The 14,529-nt window shown below is 39.9% G+C and overlaps 1 protein-coding gene across 6 annotated transcripts in view; it reads right to left on the reverse strand.

Annotated features, from left to right (window-relative positions):
• LOC118808028 (LIM domain containing preferred translocation partner in lipoma) overlaps positions 1–14,529 on the reverse strand; it is a 249,321-nt gene that overhangs the window by 88,273 nt on the left and 146,519 nt on the right. For all 6 annotated transcript variants that reach the window (XM_036570363.1, XM_036570366.1, XM_036570361.1 and 3 more), the window contains one exon: positions 2,726–3,289. In XM_036570363.1, the coding sequence (XP_036426256.1) occupies positions 2,726–3,289 (564 nt within the window). The remainder of the gene's footprint in view (positions 1–2,725; positions 3,290–14,529) is intronic.

Genomic DNA, 14,529 nt, shown 5'->3' on the forward strand with positions numbered 1-14,529 from the left:
GTCGCTCGCAAAAACACTTTAGCTCTGATGTGTCCAGATTGGTGAAGACAGAAAGAGGAAATGTTACAAGCACACATAATGAACATACTTTATCCAATCTGTCATCTTCATTCTTTTCCAAATGAACTGAAGAAAACAGCATCATTATCATCTGCCGAAATCTCTGCTTCTCACAACTCAGTCTCCACCCTGAGGAAGCATACCAGCAGGTAACTAACTAATCCTAGCTAAATGTGTGCTTTTACTACTTTCTTTTAACAAGTATGCCGCCGACTATTAAACTTAAAAGCTGCTGTATACGTTTTACTGAAAGTGCCTGTCAGCTAGCTACTTAAGTCAAGCTAATGTTCAGGGGCTACTGGACAGTAGGGCTGTCACTAAAAATGATATTATTAATTGAGTAATCTAATAGTTATTTTGACTCTTAACCAATAAATCTTTTGTTTTTAAAGCCAAACCAAAAACAGACTTAAACAGTAACAAATCTATGCACAGACTTCCATTCTAAACTACTTTAGCAAAAAAGATAACCTAGAAAACTTTATATAATTGTGAAATGCATGTAGTTTACCACATATATGTGCACTAGCAGAAAACACTGATCAGTCTCAGGACTCAAAACTTTTTTTTTTACTCATGTAATATGTTTTGCTCTAGTTTTGTTTGTATGTTACTTCCAAAGACATAGCAGTCAGAAACTCAGAAAGTTTTTTTTTTCTGTGCTGCAATTTTTTATGCAAATAATGTGAGCCAGGTAAGTGCACTTGCGCTGTATTTGAATGCTGTTGCGACACTGATGCGATAGCACATTATCTAGATGCAACAGCATAATTATGAATGAGTCATAAATAGCCAGCAGCCTTCTTACTCTGAATGTCACTTCATTTGATTTTATTTTATGTGAACAGGCAACTAATCTTTCACTTAAGAGTTTAAAACGCCAGTTTGGCCTGTTAAAAGAGCAAACAATGTTATTTATATAGTGATCTTGGCTGACAGAAAGAACTAAAAGTGTGTCAGTGTGTTTTATGCATTCATTTAGCCTACATACTGTGCGCTTTGAATAAAAAAAAATAATTAAATCATAATAAATAAAAATAATAAGGCTCATGCAAGATACCCAAAAACATTGGTCATCACCAGGAAAGAAATCGGAATCAGCTGTGAAAATTCATGATCGTTGTACCCTTAGTGTTTGAAGCTGTACTTCACTCTGCCTGACAACAATGATCACCATGCTGCAGTACTTTGTTGAGAAACCAAACCCTCCACTGCCAAGTTCATGCCACCTACACAGTCATTTGTCTAAAAGTGTACATGGTGCTTAATTTAATCTGTGTTGTTTTGTTTAAGGTAAACGCCCCCACTCTCAGGTTTCAGAATGAATGTCCTCAAACTCTGTGTGCTGCTTTGGTGTCTGAGAGTATTTCATAGACAGTTGTCCTCAACTTCCCTTTGATGACTAAAAGTACAGAAATTACTTCAGAAAGTCCAGGCATTCTTTTCAAGGATGAACCAGTTAAGATAACTTCTCTGTAACTTTCAACGACTTAAAGAAATGAATAAACAAAAGCACCTAATATCAGTGCACACCTTGAAGTAATATAGTCGGAAAGTAAAACAAAGGGAGAGGGAGAAAGCATGCGTGAGCAAAGATAAACATGCTGCCTTTTGTCAGACAAATGGAGTCAGACGGTGTAAAGCCCTGCAGAAAAGAAGTGTTAAAAATTCATAAAGGTTAAAATAACTGTTTATTCTGAACATTTTGACGAAGGACGCCAAGAAACTCCCTGTTGCATTACCATCTGAAGCAATTAAAGTGCGAACAAAAACTACTGCACACATACACACTCGCACCAACACCCCACAAAAAAACAATAAACACATACAGTACATGTTCAAGCACACACAAACAAACACGCATGCTCATGCCCGGTGACACCACCTGTTGTACACACATTCACAGACACACATGCACACTCACTTGTGCAAACGGGGACACACTTTCAAAGTATTTTCATGCATTTTTCATTATGCATGAAAAAAGACAGCTATGCGCCAAGGTATGCCTTCATCATGGTCTGTTTGACAAAGATGAGACTGCCTCTTCAGTTCTCTGCACCTTCCAGCACTTTCTTTCTTTGAGTTAGTCTGTGTTCTTGCGGTTTTACTAAAAATCAGTCCCTGTGCACCCAAGAGCTAAACACATCTTTGTGTTTTGTGTAAACACCCTCTGTGTGTGTTCCTTTTGCTGTGTGGATAATTGTCTTAAATGTCAGGATCTAGTAAGGCTGCTAAGAGTTCATTAGCATAATATCAATAAAGAGAATATGGCGTGCTTGTGAAAGAGAATAGCTGCAGAATTACAGCAGCGGTACAGTCGCCCTTGCACACTTTGGAGCTCTCCCTGTTTTGATTCACCTGATTCAACTAATCAGTGGTGCTGTCACAGTAATTTGATTACTTTTTCCTGTAACTGATTTGTCCTTGTACAAAATTTGTGTTTGTGTGTGCTACCAGCATCAGCTGACTGTGGGACTTTGAAGGTTTACATTTCATTCATTATGGATATTTTCCACATCTGTTAATTATTGCGAGCTTGCCAAAGTTACTCTTCCATTATGTTAAGTATGTAAAATACATCTTAAACATTTTGATCCACGAGTGCAGATTTTCTCTGCTTTCTCTTTTTTTTTATTTTAAATAAAACATTAATTATTCTTACCTTCTGGGGGCCCCCAGGTCCTGCTCCATAGGGTGCTAGGCTGGAAGGAGGGTCAGTGATGTAGGTTTTCTTTGGGGCAGGGGGCTGGTAGGGCTGATTGTGTGGCGGGACAGCATGGTGACCGGGCTCGGCTCTCCAGGTGTTCTGGCCTCCGTAGGCTGGAGCTCCACCATAGTGCAGGTCCTGGTAGCCTCCAGCTGGAGCCGGATTGAAGCCAGGTTGTGGAGGGCCATAGGCGAAGTCTGGGCCTCTGGGCTGGGCCGGCATGTACTGCACTGGGGCCGGGCTGCGGCCAGGCTGCTGCTGAGGCCCGGGCTGGGCTGCTCTCACCTGGACATTGAAGGTGGGCTGGCTTGGGGTGGAGGCGGTGGTGTAGGAGGCTGGGACAGGCTGCTGCTGCTGAGGCCTGGCCGTTGGAGGGGCGGCAGGAGAGGGGGCTGGAGATGCCTGAGGTTTGGGGGTGGATTTTTTAGTGGCAGTCAGAGGAGGCTGGGTAGGGATGACCATGCGCTTATAGCCTGTGACTGGAGCATTGGGGCTGGTAGCCGGTGCACTGGCAGAATTCTGTGGGGAGAGAGAGGAACAGGGCTTGGTTTAATTGCAGTCCAAGTCCAGGACTATCCTGGTCCTAAATATTCTGCTGTAACACACCTGATCCAACTACACTCTAAAAAATAAAGGTTCTGAACTGGCTCTACAGAAATGGCTCTTTAAAAGAATATCCTCTAAAGGGTTACAAAAAGTGGTTCTTCTATGGTAACTCTTTTTGGCACCTTTATTTTATGTGGTAATTAACAAGCCCTTCCTGGCTGAAGTTGAAGTGAGTGTGTATTTGTCTGAAACTGACAGGACTCAACTTATGTTCCACAAAGTCACTTCCCAAATATGCGTCGGACTCGGTTAGAGTTCAAATTTCATGTTTGAGTTCTCAAAGCCTGCCTCCACCTTTTAACAGATTTTACCTTGAATTTCTCCCTGCTTTAGTTTTTCTCCTTACTTTATTATTCCTCTCTACTTTCATTACCCTTAGACGTTTAAATCCGGGATGGATTCACCCACTCACTAACTCACTGAATTCAGCTCTGAGGTTAAATATGTTTCATGTAATATGGTCTGTGTGTTTTAAAAATATATATATATGTGTGTGTGTGTGTCAGCGGCGTGAAGCGTGAGAACACCACATTATGGAAAGTTTATCAAGACTAAAAAGTTCACAGCTAATTATTTCATAATATCATATTGTTTTATGTTATTATTTATGTTTTATGTTATGTTATTATTTTACTTATTCATGATCTAATGATGGCTATTACCACTACATACTAATTTAACTGGCGCTACATGTCAGGTTTTACTCAGCATGCTTGGCAATGAGCTGGGTCAATTTTAGACAGAACTTTGTTTGATCTGGTCAAAACTTTGGCCAAAATTTTGTCAGGCTTAGGCCAGTGTCAGACTCAAAACTTGGTACTGAAGGTTGAGACAGGATTGGGATAAATAATGATCCACTGGACTCATATAATGGCCAAACAAGGTATAGGAATTGCCTCATTCCTTCAGAAAAGGGGTATTTAAGCTGTCCGGAGAGCTCTGCGATACACATGCTTCAAGCTATGCTTGAATAAAGGCTAAGGCCTTTGTCTCTTTCCACCAACTCAAAACGCGTTCAAAGTCTTTTTATTCTGATGGATTTTTTTCAATTTAAACTTAGAATAAGCACAAGCATAAGTGTATAGCAACTGATTTAATTCAACGTCTGGGTCCTGGGTAGAAAGGATTACTTTTGGGCCCGACAGAGTATTTGGATTTGGACTAAAATTTCAGGCCCAATTATAGCTCTAGTTAGAGCAGGGAAAGCACTAAAAAGTGTAGGGCAGTGTTACTGCAAAACCAGCACCAGCACTATAATGGAACCACCTAGCACAAAAATGTTTCCGCTTAAAATAATTCTCTAAGTCTATATGAGTAAATCCTAGCTGAGATAGCTATATATCGCATAGGATGACATATACTATAGACTTGAGAACAAAACAGATAAATCACCTTACTGCGTTTAAGCTGGTTTCTTTCTCCAGAGGTTAAACAGCTTTTTCTAAGCTTATAATTCACTTGTTGTGTAAAAATGTCATTCCGTTACATTTACAAGCTTGAGTGCATCACCTGTGAGTGAAGACTCAACTCCTTAATTGATATAATAAAGCAGGCATGCTGTAGATCAGATGCGCTTGCGGGTGACAACACTGACGCTAAGTTAAAAGGGAATCCTCGTGAACATCGGGAGGCACAGGACACCACCACACCACAATTTATTCAGCACTAGTAATTATCGAGCCCCTCCAGCAGCTATCGATCTGCAGGACAAGCACTGCAGCCACTGGCCAGGGATGCCCAGGCAACGTCCAATCATAAAGTACGGCTAATAAAGAACGAGGCTGAGGAGACGGGGAGAAATTGTTTTGGTGGAGAGAGAAGGAGCACTGATGGGTGACCTGGCAAAAGCGTAGACACTTGTGCTGACGCAAGCTGGCTGCATGGGAGAGTGGCTAAATCAGAGAGATTTGTGCTGCTGGACTTCCTCAGCAGTGGACATGGCTGATTTGGTACTGGGTCCTGTAGAGAGGCCTGCTCGGCTCCACAAAACTAAACTATGATAACGACTTCTTCTTTGTGCTTAAGGCTAGGATAATAACAATTTGCCATTTTCGTAGAGGCAAAAGAGGAGATAAAAATACCAATGGTACTCATTAGGAGCCTTTTCCGAGAGTTGTTTATAGAGAGTTTTGATGCATTGTTTGATGGTGTGACAAGGTTTAAGAAATTAAGTTCTTTTTTTGTTTCTGTTCACCGTTTGGCCGACTCTTTAGATCTATAGTAGGCTGCCATAACTAACCAGCTAAATGAGGACCACAGGGACTGAGCTCTAATTTCATGATGAAACATTAAGTAATACGCTCTATGATAGCATCGTAGCCTCGAGCACTATTTCATGTTTTCTTTGAATACATCTATGGAGTAAATGTGCTTATTAAAATGTTTTTTATCTTATAGCCAAGCTCTCCATTCACATGAACAGCAGAAGTTAAGGAAGAAGTACGTTCTGAAACTGATCAGGTGTGTGATTATTAAAGGATTTATTCTGGAGTAAACGATCTGCAAACAATGTGCAATAATAATAATAATAATAATAATAGCGATAAAAAAAAGATTTTCATTGTACTTACAAAATCTCAAAGTGCTTTACACAGGAAAATAAGCAAAACGTTTGAAAGAGCAAACATTACGGTTCATATGAAATAACAGCACAATTACAAGTTAGAGATGTTCACAAGTCGCATCATGTGAGTCTGAGTCAAATCTCAATTCTCCGAGGTGTGAGTCTGATGCTAACCATACACTAAAAGACTTTGAAAAGACTTTTGAAAGATTAAAGTCGGACACCCTCTCACATCTTGAGACAATGGCATAGTTTTTAGCCACAGACTATGATTTTGCAAACCTGGGGATCTTGCAGGGTCACTACTTGCAAGCCTGCAACCAGATTTTTAAGATTATTTCCCCATCATGCACCTGGTGGAAATTTACAAGCATAGGAACCCTTTTCCTTCTCCACTCTATAGTGGTACAAATGGGAAGATACGTTGGCTGGGCATGTAAAGATCTGGGGCTCAGCCCAGTTCACTGTGGAAGTGTATATTCTGGCACATCATCACCCAGATTTTTTTAAAATTAATCTGTAAAATGTGCAGTTAATTTATACTTTATTTAACACAAAGATTTACACATCAATAAAACGTGCTAATTGGGTGTTATAAACTAAACCATAAAAAAACAAACAAAATAAGAAACCACAGTAACAGAAAGCAAAAAAAAAAAGAAAAAAATACCATTAATGCTTCTTCAATAATGCCATTCTTAAAGTCCTCTGCCTTTTTCCTTACGTTACTGTTACAGGCTAAGTGAACTTCAAACATTAAAATAGCTAGTTTACATTTTAGGTTAATATGATTACTGTTTTAAAGTGGAGTAGACATCACTATTTGCATGAGCCAAGACTTGCTATAATATTAAACACCGTTGATTTTGTCGCAGCGTCAAGACGACCACCTCACACTAAATGATCAAGATGACACAACTCTAGCAAGGCCCTTGTAATTTTTTTCTGACATTGGAAATTTGCCTGCAACAGTGAAATTGCTCGAAAAGTCGCTTGGTATAAGGCCGACATGAGTCGAGTCTTGAGTCTCTGAGGTTTGACTTCAAGTCAAACCTTCAGTCTCTGAGGTGTGAGTCTGGGCTGGTCTAGTCTCGAATCTTTGAGGTGTAAGTACAAGTCGAGTCACAAGTCATTATCAGAGAATTTCAGTCTCGTTATTAGCTGCATCTGTCAGGTTTGACACAACTTTAATAACAAGCCTTTTATCACAGAACAACCTTCTGAAGAACAGAACTGAAGCGTCACATCCAGTAACTCCAGCGTTTGACGTACAGGGCCAAAACAACTTAAAATGACTGGTTAGTCTCTAGTTTGGAAGCATGTTTGCTAGTTAGTGTAATAGCTAATCTAGCTGAAGTTTTAATTAACTTACTAAAACTTCAGCTAGATTAGCTGACAACTAAAACTAAATTAACTATTGCTAATTTGCCTCTTTCTTTTAAATACTGTATTTACTGCATGTAGTGCTTCATTCCATCCTTCAGAATGAAGGTTCTTCTATAATAAAAGGCTTGTTATTTGAAATGGTATTAACGTGGAAAAAACAAAATAACCGTAATTACTGCTGTTTGCGACGACTCAGGGGACATTTTCACTTAACTAGCTCCTTGACCAGCCTGAGTTTAACTTTCCCACTGCTTAAGGATAAAACCTATGTTGTTGGCACATTTGCTTTAGAAAAGGAAGGGTTGGACTGGAAGGTTGGTGAAGTATTCATTGATAGTTCACTTACTGAACAAAAAAGTAAATAAACAAAAATACATATAAATATATCATACACCTCATTATAATTGGCAGTCCCACTCCAATCAGTTTTGTTTGTGTATTTTCCTTTGGCTCGCAAGTCTTAAGTGTTGAGACAGAGTCGATTCACAAGTCAGATAAGCGCACATCTGAGACCTGTAGCGATTCAGTTATGCGGGCGTCTGAGTCGAGACGGCAGTCAGTTAAGCTCATGTCTGAGTGAAGTTGCGAGTCCCCATCTCTGATATGCTATTGCAGAAAAATGAAATGAAAGAACAATGTTTGTCTTAATGAATATGAATTTCTTTAAATGTGATATGCACAATTTTCTACACCTCATTTTTTTAGAGGAGGTTCCACAGTAAATAACCAGACTGGACAAAATATCTGTAACCAATGTCGTGATTGGACAAAAATGACTAGAATAAAAAATTATTACACTAACCAGTGCTTGGCTTTTTTGTAGGTATGCACGTGCGGAACACAAAGCTAGCTAAAGATCTGTGCCCAAGGTCACTGCGTCTGGAGCAAATCACACAATAGTAAATCAAAGTCTAAGAGCAGAGCTTGTATTGAGTAGCGTTCTAGTGTCAAATTCTCAAATGACCTACAAACTGGCTGTCATTAACCTACGTGGTTCTTTTTAGGTTACTGCCTACAGCCACAGAAAGAGAAATCAATTACTGTCTTCATTTCATGACGAGAATAAAGCCGTAGGCTGCGTGCTATGACCTGCTATGACTGTTCACAGTGCTGTTCTGACACAGGCCAGGGTTTCAGATGCTGGCGTAAAGCCCACGGCCATGAGCTCCCCTGTGGTTCATTAGCCTAACCAATCAAACCAGGAGCAGAGCTGATTTCTCCCGTGCTCTTTTCATGCATCACAGGGGGCACACGCACACGCACGCAACCTCGGCCTTGGCTTCACCGCGCGATCCGTGAAGGATGTGTGTACGCGGCCCAAAGGACAGGAGCAGATCTGCTGAGCCGCTTGGAGCAAGGTGTCACGTGGTAGCAGGAAAAGTGTGAAAAATGGCTAACGTGACCTTAGCGGCCTTGTTTGATCTTCTACACTGATTTAGCTTACAGCTTTACTACGCGTGGGTATCTGCATCTGGGACTGAAAAAAAAGGAAAAAAGAAAAAGCCTTTGAAATATTTTATGCTTTAAATATAATTTCCATTTAAGTGATTAGCTCAGATGTTTGTCTGTCAGCATGCATATGTAAAAAAGCCTGAACATGCCCTTCAGTAATTGAAATTACCCAATTTAAATGTTTCATGCTTTTTTTCTAAAATACTGCAGATTATTAATTTATCTATAAAAGACCTTAAAACCTAACATTTACTTAGCGGAGAACTAGAAATGCAAATAAGACCCTAAAAATAATTACACTGTCATGGCAAATTTTCTACTTGTTAGATGAGAGGCGAGAGAATCAGTCCTTTATTTGCTGATGAAACCACAGGCGGGATATGATCAGAATGAACTGGCAAGTGAAGATTTATTTATTTATTTATTTGGCTGTCAAATTTACAAACTCTAGGGGAAAAATGCTGCAGTCAAATCATTTGAATCACGTGCAGATCTCAAAATAAACAATGGAAAAGATTCCCATTAAGTCCACTAATATTCAGGTCTCTAGTCATTTTTATTTTTCTAGTTATCTACTAACAGATAGTCCGACATCTTTTCATGTTCCATCTCTCTTTACATTTTAAATGAATTGACTAAGCAAATAATCTGCAAAGTTCATAAAGCTATAGGACTGAACGCATCATGATATTGCAAATTTCACTACGATTCAGTTACTTTAGCACTATTCAGAATCATATGTAAAAAATATACTAATAAAAATAAATTATAAAAAATACACAATTGTATATTTACACAGCTGTGGATATAGACAATAAAAACAACACATCCTCTACAGGGAAAACACTTAAATGTGGCATTTTTCTACATTTATTTTACTTTTATTTTTTATCCCATTTATTTACTGCATTTGAAATAACGGAAAAAATAAAGTATATAATGCCATAACCTTGGCACAGGCCACAATTTATTTATGCTTTTTTTCCCAATTTGATAAATTCAGTAAATAAGCAGGAACTGTTTGACTCTGTAGAGAATGTTTTAACTTATTTTCACTAAGAAGATCAACAAAACGTGCCATTTGACCTGGGGCCCAAACTTTCGCATATGACTTTACTGAATGCAGTGGGATGGTCACCTTTAGATAAATGCAATATGATACATGTATGCACTTTTACACCTCTGTGAAGTGCGATTCACCATGGCTTGCCTGTGAAGCCAGACATGATCACATTAATATACATGTCTGGGGGGAACTTGTTAATCTCTTGGTGCTGGGTTGTGGCAAAATCCACCACAAACAAGCTAATGAAGCTGATTTTCAATTTAATTCAATGTGTTTTTGTCTATTTACACTGTATGTAATGTGTTATCTGCTCACACAACATACATCTAAATGCTTAAATGAAGATTTTGTGGGGACTTGCTAACTTACGTTACATCCATGGGCTAACAACAGGCTCGATGCCTGCTGAACAGCGTTAACAATCACTCCCTTGTGCCATCACTCCCTGCTTTTGAGCTACAACTTCACAAAGCATTAGACTGACTAAGAAATGTTGTTGTTCCCACCCTAATAAATCTATGTTCCCACTAGTGCGCCAGCAATATGAAAATCCTGAAATCGATTTCAGGGGGATAAAAATTCCTATATCCGATAATAACGTTTTAGATTTTAGTTTGTTTTTAATTTTGTACTCCATTTTATTTTCAATTATCACAAATCTTAAACTCAATTAAACAACAGAAACTCAGAGTCTTAAACAATATTGTAGCTCTGGGGCAAAGCTAGAAGACTACACTATAAATACACTACAGAGCAGGAAACCCGCATTATCAGTCGAAGTAACCCGTATATAATAATGACATCGCTGAAGACTCCGCTCAAAAAAACACTTCCAGTTACTAGACAGTTAAGTTCAGCGCAAGAATAAACAGCACATATGTCAACTGAACCCAACCACGGCATGACTGTCATGACTGATCTGCTGGTTTCATGTAAGACTACGCTGATGGTCTCCTTCTCAGAGTTTCTGCTAGAGGCTAGCTGCTGGCTCTCAGAAAAGATCAGATCAGATGCTTTCTTGATGGTTTCTGATGGTCCATGAAGGCAGGAAGTATGTTTCAATGGTGAATGAGCAAGAAACATAATTCTCTGCATGATATCTTTGCAAGGATAAGACGGAGGGGTTGGGGGATGAGGGGGTAGAGAGATATTAAGAAGCCACGATATGCCCTCGGCCTACAGATTTTCTGTCCAACATGCTAGTTTTCATCACGTCATCCATTCCATGTGTTTAGCTCCATGGGGTTTAGAGAGCAGAGCGCATAAGCTCAGGTTTTATTTATATAACAAAGTGGATATGGCACATGCTCACTGTTTCCAGGAGAGGAAGCACATAGGAACTCTTCCATATCAGCGGACAAACACACAGCTGCACACACGGTGCTTCTGAAGCGTCTACATAGCGCGAGTCCCGACAGTCAAGGCGCGGGAGTGTTTGACACCATGAGAGCAAGCTTCAGTAAGCTGACCACACTGCCATGTGCTGTTATCTGTGAAGTGATCTGGCAGGCCATTCTGGTTGTCAGCTATCAAATCCACCACAGGTCTGACACACAGGGAGCTGACGGCTGGACTGGGTTTTTGGAGCCACGTTTTTCTAACAGTACGGTAGCATAGAATGTTAGCAAACTTTGCAACATGTATTATTTCCCTGTGGGGGACGCAGATGACAGTTTTGTTTTGTTTTCCTTTTTTCGACTCTAGCATTTTTCAGTTCTTTCTTCTGTAAAAGTCAATTGAAACAAAAATGATTACGGTGGAGGGATCCCTGCTATAAGAGCCTGGGCATTTAGAAGAAAGTCAGAGAAAACGTTAGCATGCATGAAAACACCACCATCTACAAGTCTCACCGCTCTGAAGAAAAAAAGAAAAAAGTTTCCCCTCCTTAAACTCTTGATTTAAACTGACTTTTGCAAGCAACCCAAGTGTGAAATTTCTCTGAGCCTCCTAAGAAAGGCTTTTTTGACACATTAGAATAGATTAGGAAAGCCCGCGTGTGGCTCCGGGGCCTGGCTAAATCTGTTAACTTTGCATTTCAAGCCGTGAGGGGGCCGCGAGTCGTACTTTTCGCAGCACAGAGGGAAAACCCCCCTCCACTGTGCACTCTTCGTTTCTTCTTTATGCGACTCTTAAGCATCCACTGCATGTCTTTAGTTCAGGACCCTGTCCTTCCTCTTTTAACTGCCCTGCCTCTGGGTCAGTTAGGGTCAGGCTGTAAGGAGATGAGGTGTAGAATCGAGCGCGCTCGCCACCCCTCGTTCCGTTCTTGACGTCGCAGTCTGCCTAACAGGAAGCGAGACGCTGTAATTGTCATCCTGTCGGAGCGGCTCTGCTGCACCCGCGCACTAAAGGCCAATCGGGTGTGCAGTAATGGCTCTATCTCTGGCTACACACATTAAAAAGCTCTTCTCTTCAAACCCTCCTCCGTATCAGCGCTCCGCTTAAAAATAGTCTGAGATAAGGTACATTAAATATGATTTAAGATGTCTGCCTTAAAACGATGAAGGACCTCCAGCTGTTTTGAACTCTTGCACATTTGCAGATAAAGTGCGTTCCACTGCTGTGGAGAAATCCTTTGCCTCGCGTGCGCTGCATCCATTGGTGCCTTCGTGGCTTTTTTCTCTGTTATTTTTCCTCCCCCGAGTTGCAGAGTAGCGCACACTGGTGAACGTTCTGCTGTGCATCTAAGGTCAATCTGTAATCACTTTGAAGAACAAAAGAGCTAAACAGTGTTATGCTAGGGAAGTTTGGTAACAACTCTCGACCTTAAAGCGATGGTCCAGTCAAAAATCAAACAATAGTCCCCTCACCCAAAATTTGATGGATCAGCTAAGACATTTGGTGTCTGAAGTTTACTTCTGTAGTTTTACACTGTAGCTACGAGGCTAATGTAGCTAAGTAACGGAAGCCCCTAGCCATCATTGGTTTGGCATGGCACTAACTACATGCCTAAATCATCACAGACTTCAGCATCAAATAGGATCAAGGTGATAAGCAGACGTACTGATATTCAGAAATTCAGTATTCCATGATAAACACACACATCATTGTTATCGTGGATACTTTGAAATACCATTGTTGCATTTTAAAAACAGGTTGCAGTTTCACCAGGGATTTTTTTTTACATGCGCAGATCAGCTCTACTTTCACAAGTTCCCACTGTGTGTTTATGCTCTGATCATGCGATACAGTCCCTTCCTCTAAGCAATCACAGCACACACAGCCTCAGCATGGCAGAAGGAGGAACAGGCAGAGGACCTTTGAGCAAAAAAAAAGGCCCACAAATACATGCATATTTACAGTCACACACTGCATGTGCATGAAATAAAAAAGCACGAAAGAATACTGAACTTTAACTGAGAACCTGGTTTTGTTTAAAGGAACAATTTATAAGACTTGTATTTTAAAACATTCCAAAATGTACTAAAATTGTCAACAGAATGTGAAGAAATAACAGTTTTGACGTTATGTCAAAGATGCCAGATTTGCAGAAATAATTACTGAAGTTAGCATGCTAACCAGTTAGCCCCGGCCCGTCCTGTCTCATAACACCATTTTGCACCTCAAGAGGCAATAGGTAGTCACTGTAGTGTCGAGTCATCTTACATATTGCTCCTTTCACAAGCCGATCAGCAGACTGCTAATCAGAATTAGTAGAATTAGGCTTTTAGGATTCACTGTGAATCTGCAACATACAAAGATACCTGAATGCTGTAACAAGCTTTGTTTATCAAAAGTCTGTATGTAGACTTGAGACATGTATTGTTGAACCCAGGGCAGAAAAAGACCAACAACAGTTAGCGTAATGCCAACACATGAGGGAAAGTCTCATATCAGAAAATCTCGTAACAGAAATTAGCATTCGCGTCATGGGTGTTTTTGATTGACAAAGGCCAATAAGCAAGTGAAGGTTTCCACATTCAGAACTGGTATATAATGATGTGTGTGACAAGTTCATCATGATTATATGAGAGAACACAGAATATGGTATTTCTATGGTGGCACATTTCAGGTAGTAGTAGTATGTTCTATGCTGTATTTTATGTTGGAGCAGTTTCACAGCTCTTGGTAAGGGTCATAGTGCTCTACAGCAGGGTTCCTCTATGAGAATGATATACAGCAAGTGTCATTGTATGGACTTTTTATGATTCTTTTATTTCATGATAACACTGCAAACCATGATTAAACTTCAGGCCATTATTGTGATCAATTTTTATATCGGCACATGCCTAGTGTTAAATAAACTTAAATAGACATTTGGTAACATTTTTCAGAAGGGCAGCAATCATAAGGCTACATGACAAATACTTAAGCGTTTAGGTAACAACTCTCGACCTTAAAGCAATGGTCCAGACATTTGGTAACATTTTTCAGAAACACTTAAGCCTTTAAAGACAAATAACACATTTATATAAACATTCATAAAAGCTCAATTGACCTCATGAAGTGCAATGACAACTGACACATTTTGGAATAAACATCTACAGATGTCTATATAGGTTAATGTCCATTGTTATGAAAGCCTTAAGAACCTTCAGTAAAGTGTTACCAGACTTTCTTTCTCTGTTTTAGGCTCATAGCTCCAGGGCAGTGTTGTAGTTGTTCACTTATACTTGGGCTAAGGGAAAAACTGTATAGCCAAACCATTGCTTTAAAACACTTTCCTAACAGACTCATGCACGTTTC

This window comes from Colossoma macropomum, unplaced genomic scaffold, assembly GCF_904425465.1.
Source record: "Colossoma macropomum unplaced genomic scaffold, Colossoma_macropomum, whole genome shotgun sequence".
Classification (NCBI taxonomy): domain Eukaryota; kingdom Metazoa; phylum Chordata; class Actinopteri; order Characiformes; family Serrasalmidae; genus Colossoma; species Colossoma macropomum.